The 4,885-nt window shown below is 39.1% G+C and overlaps 1 protein-coding gene across 1 annotated transcript in view; it reads left to right on the top strand.

The window, feature by feature from the left end:
* The first annotated feature begins 119 nt into the window (after positions 1-119).
* The window catches only part of RNF111 (ring finger protein 111), a 60,876-nt gene continuing 56,110 nt past the window's right edge, over positions 120-4,885 (top strand). The window contains exon 1 of the mRNA XM_055808169.1: positions 120-140. Within this exon, the coding sequence (XP_055664144.1) occupies positions 136-140 (5 nt within the window). The 5' untranslated portion in view covers positions 120-135. The remainder of the gene's footprint in view (positions 141-4,885) is intronic.

Raw genomic sequence — 4,885 nt, 5'->3', positions numbered from 1 at the left:
GCAGGCGGGGCGGGGCGGGCGGGGCCGTGCCAGGCTGCGCTGCGGCCTTGCGGAGCCCGCCCAGGAAGGACGGGCCGGGGCTGAGCACGGCACTGGGCTGGGCTCCGGCTTCCGTAGGGAGCGGCGCCGAGCGCTATGAGGTGCCGCGGGGCAGCGCGGGCGGCGGCGGGGTCGGGCGGGCGGTGTGGGGCTGCGGGGCTGCCCACGACCGGGGCGGGCCGGGCCGGGAGACACGGCGGTGGCGCGGGCTCGTGTTGCGCTGGTTTCTCTTCAGGGTTTGTCCCTGCCGGGCCTCCTCTGTGCGACAGAGCCACGCGCAGTCCGTGCGCGGTGGGGGCGGCGTGTGCGAGCGCGAACGCGTTAGCGAGGCCGAGCAGCTGCGCGGGACCCCCGCACCCCCCCGGGCACCAGCCCCGCGTCCTCCCCGTGGGCTTTTGGCAGCTGCTTGACTTACCTTACTCGCTCTTGTAACTTGTTAGCTCTTGTAACGAAGCGTTCGCTGGGTTGGCGATAATTCTCGGATTAAGGTTTTCTTTTATTCTTTTTTCTCAATAAACGCAAAATATGTATTTGCTCTTGGTGTTCCTCTGGTCGCATTAACAAAACGGGTTGTAGCTTCTTGCACTGCTCACTGGCTTCTCGAAGTTTAGGAAATACGTTTAAATTATCGATGCTAATTTTACCTGTTCTAATCAGGTGAGAGTAATTCTTTTAATAAACAGCTCCAGTGATTTTAAAGATTAGAGGAAGAACAATCAAAGAAGAAATAGATCTATTTGCTTAACAGCTTTTTTATTGAAAGTATTCCAGAAGTACAATACAAATGTTTTAAATTGTTATTAAATAAATCGCCTATTGTTATGATTTATTAGACTGTGTTTCTACCACATAATGGAACGTATTACCTTTTAGTTACAATTTCATTCACTTTTTGTAGGGAACGCTTGGTTATTTTGTTAATATTAGATGTTACAGCTGCTATTAAATCCTCAAATGAGGTGGAATCTGTGAACTGAAGTCTAAACCGGTTTAAGTTCAAACAACGCTCTTACTCTGTTTCTTTGTTCAGAAATTGCATAGTGATAGGAGGAAAAAAAAATGATGAGGGTTTGCTTTATTTAATAAATCTTGGTTAAGCAACCTTTTGTGCAAGTTAAGTCCTGAATCCTACAGAGAACTGTAACACCACCCTTTTCTTTCTTTTCAAAATGCACTTGACTTATTTAAATAATACTTAACTAGGTATCAGTTAACAATGACTAATATCTATATATTTAAAGTTAAAAGCTAAGCATGCAGAGAGGTCTAAAAGAACAAATTATCAGTTTGGACTGATAATTGCCTGTATGTTTAAGATACATAACGCTGGTGTTGCACTTTGCACCAAAATTGTATAAAGTCTTAAATAAGAAATGAGTATTTATTCTTCTGCTGTCTTCTATGATAACATTTGTATTAACATCAAGTACATTAGGATTGACTTTGAGGTTAATAATTGAACTCTTTAGCTTAACATTAGGCTACAGAAACAGATTTTTGTGAGCGCTGTGTAATATTTTAAAAGTGCATGAAAAAGTCCTAAATGTGTTTCACTTGCATGTTACTTTGAATTGGGTAGTACAGCAAAGCCTTAATCAGGGCTGTTAGTTTTACTGTGATAAGCTGTTGTAGGAACACCCACAAACACCACTGTTTAGGCTCTAGTATTGAGGATGTTTACTGTGTCCAATTTTAGGAAAGAAGATGAGAGGTAACTAATACAGCAGGAACACTGTTTTTAAGGTGTTCCTTGACTTACATAAGCCTCACACCTTGTTGGTTCTTGTCATGTAGGTGTTAAAGCTGTACACTTAACCCAGCCCCCAAATAAAAAAACAACCAACAGAGCCAAAAGTGTCTTTAAGGCCTATTCTCAGTCATCCTCCTGCCTCGAGGCACTGTGAGCTATTATGAAAACAGCCCTGATGGATGTTTGCCTAACCTGTTCTTAAAACCTTAAACACAGATTCCACTCATTCCTCAGGCAGTCTGGTCTATTCCTTAACTATCCTTTTTTGAATGCCTGGATTAAATCTGGTTTGCTCCAAATTAGCCTTTTTACTCAAAGTGAGTATGAAGGACAGTGTTCCCTTTCTTTTTGCAGCATCCTTTTACATAAACTAAGAGTGCTACCATATTTTTGTTCAGTCTTGTTTTTAGATTAAAAGCATGGATTATTTCCTCTTTTTGATCAGAATTCTGAAACACGTGACCTTTTGTTGTTGCACCCCTCTAGCTCCTGTCCTCTCTTTCTACAACTTCTCAAAGTTATCTTGGTGGTAACGCTTCCGATTATGCATCAGTATGATGTATGACACTTTCAACCTCGTGAATTTGTTGACAGGTTCTGCTAGTGATCCACACTACCTATTGGTTTCTTTTCTGCAAGTTTATTATCTTTTCTGTGCAGTTCGTTGTTTCTTGCTAAGTGCAGAAATCTGCTTGTCTGTTTATGAAATTCCGCCTCGCAATGATTTCAAACTAGTCTTGATTTCTGCTCTTTGTAGCCTCTCAGCCTGCAGGTTATAAGCATAATCTCTAAGCCTTTACCCAAAAATATTACAATATTGAAGTGTATGAGCAATTTTATTTGATATAAAGTTTTACAGTTTGATGGTAAACTACGAATAGTGATCCTCTGAGTACAACAAGTTTTGCACCAGATTTATGTAGGTTCTGTCCAGATCAAATTCCCTTACCTTCCTTATGAAAATGTCAATGGAACATAATGTCAAATGCCTCACTGAAGATCTTCAGTTTATTCATGTCTGTGGAACCGTAAATGGAAAGTGGCTTGGTTTGACAGATTGTCATGAACAAATCATATTGGTTACTATTTATCACTTTTTTTCCCCAAGTATCTATAAAAATTTTGAATTTGTCCAGGAATTTTAAGTTGACTGGTTTCTAATTTAGTTTGGTTTTTTTAAAAGAAAAATGCTCTTTATCCTTTCGTAGTCTCTTGAAACATTTACTAGTTTTCAAAGAGAAGATTGTTTCATACCATTAGGTTCTGAAATTTGTGGTAAAGTTTGATTAGGAAACAGTGATAGACTTTAAATGAGGAAGTGTTTGGCCCAGATACTCATATTTAAATGACTATAATAAAGACGGAAGTCCAAAACTGTGCATCTGTAAATTCTTTTTTCTTTGTCTTGTATGTGAAACACCTCAAAGTTGTCAACATCCTTAGATTTTTAAACGTTTTTCCCTGGGCTCTGTCATTTTGCTTTTTTCTGCATGGAAGATTATCCCAGTTTCAACAGTGCTGCCTGGTCTGTTGCCAACCTCACGCTGAAGCATAATGGAGGACCAAACACTAGCTATTCTGTCGTCTTTACGGTTTACTGCAGTTGGTAAAACCTGTGCAGTTTTGACATTATTGGGCTCTGTCAAAATGCAGTGAGGTTCAACGTTTTTAAAACGTGAAGAAATCGTTCTTGCCTTTCTTCTGTAAGAAAGCCTCCTGGCCAGAGCATTCACCTGGAGGTGAGCAGGCTGTCCCAGTTTTCTCCTCTTCACACAGCGACCCATTTGTCCATATCCCCTTCTAAAAAACCTTCTAAAGTGATGTTGGTTTAAGGAAATGGGAGAGGTTGGGGGTGTGCTGGAAGGTCACCTCCAAATACAGTGCCTACAACAGGATCCGCTCTCATCTGAGACACATTCTTCTTCCAATCTCTTTATTAGAAAAGCTGTATGCAGTTGTCTGCTTAACACGCTAGTTGTTTAAAAAATAATTTTTGCAATGTGTGTTTTCACTCTTAAATTTAGGCTTTTGTTTGTTTGCTCCAGAAATCCACGTTTGTAATGCAGAATTTTCGATTCCACTTTGGGTGCTGACAACATCAAAGCTAGTTATTACCGCAGTAAATGATGCAATGATTCAGTTCCTTTTTAAATCTAACCCTTTTTTAAAGAGTGTGACATTGGGCTGGTGCTTGATGAACTGAAATCAACAGGAAGAGTCTCTTTTACTTTGAAAGGCACTGAGTCATGTCCCAGTTTTCATGTTACATTGCCTGGTTACTACAATCTCAAACTTTGCTGTTAATAATTCCTGGTATCAATCTTACTATTCAAACCTCTGACCAAGCTTACATTTAAAAATTATTAGCTGGTATGTTAGCTGCACAATTCCTCTCCTCTGCAGACAAAACAAGAATGAATAATAGCGTTGAGATGTTTTCAGCGTGTGCCTGACAGTAGATACATTTTGAGATTAAGAATCACCAATAATTTAATATGCATCTCTGCTATAAAAAATAGCTTTTTTCTTTCTGAATGTATAGTTTTCTTTTTGATGAATTATTGATATACTGTACAATGAGCAGTCAGAAGAAGGTTGTAGAAGTGAGTTTATGATCTCTTGTGTAGTTCATGTTATAATTTTCTACAGAACAGCATGGAGAACAACATAAATCTACTTGTAAATCGAACACAAATATTTTCCTTTATTTTACTACTAAAAGTGTATGCACATGCTAGGAAAAGGCTATTGAATTTCTTAGTGTAAAATCAGATAATTGAATGCAGGATGCTTAGTTTTAAACCTAATTGCCCTAAAAATAGCTGCTGATTCATCACCGAGACACAAAAATATCTTTGGCTCCATTATTGTACAAGCATTAAAAGAATATAAAGGAGTATCTTGTGATCTTTCTATTAACAGGTTGGTGGCATATGTTTTTGATAAGAAAAAGACCCATTAAAAATACCATCAACAAAGTAACTATTTCTAAGTCATTATATATACCACACCTTCTTAATTATATGACAACTTAAATACTTAAAATATCTTGCTTAAAATGTCTTAACTGCTTGAGAACTTAATAGGGATTTGCAA

The sequence above is a fragment of the Falco peregrinus genome, chromosome 1, assembly GCF_023634155.1.
Source record: "Falco peregrinus isolate bFalPer1 chromosome 1, bFalPer1.pri, whole genome shotgun sequence".
Taxonomy (NCBI): domain Eukaryota; kingdom Metazoa; phylum Chordata; class Aves; order Falconiformes; family Falconidae; genus Falco; species Falco peregrinus.
This window is presented reverse-complemented; position numbering and strand designations above follow the sequence as displayed.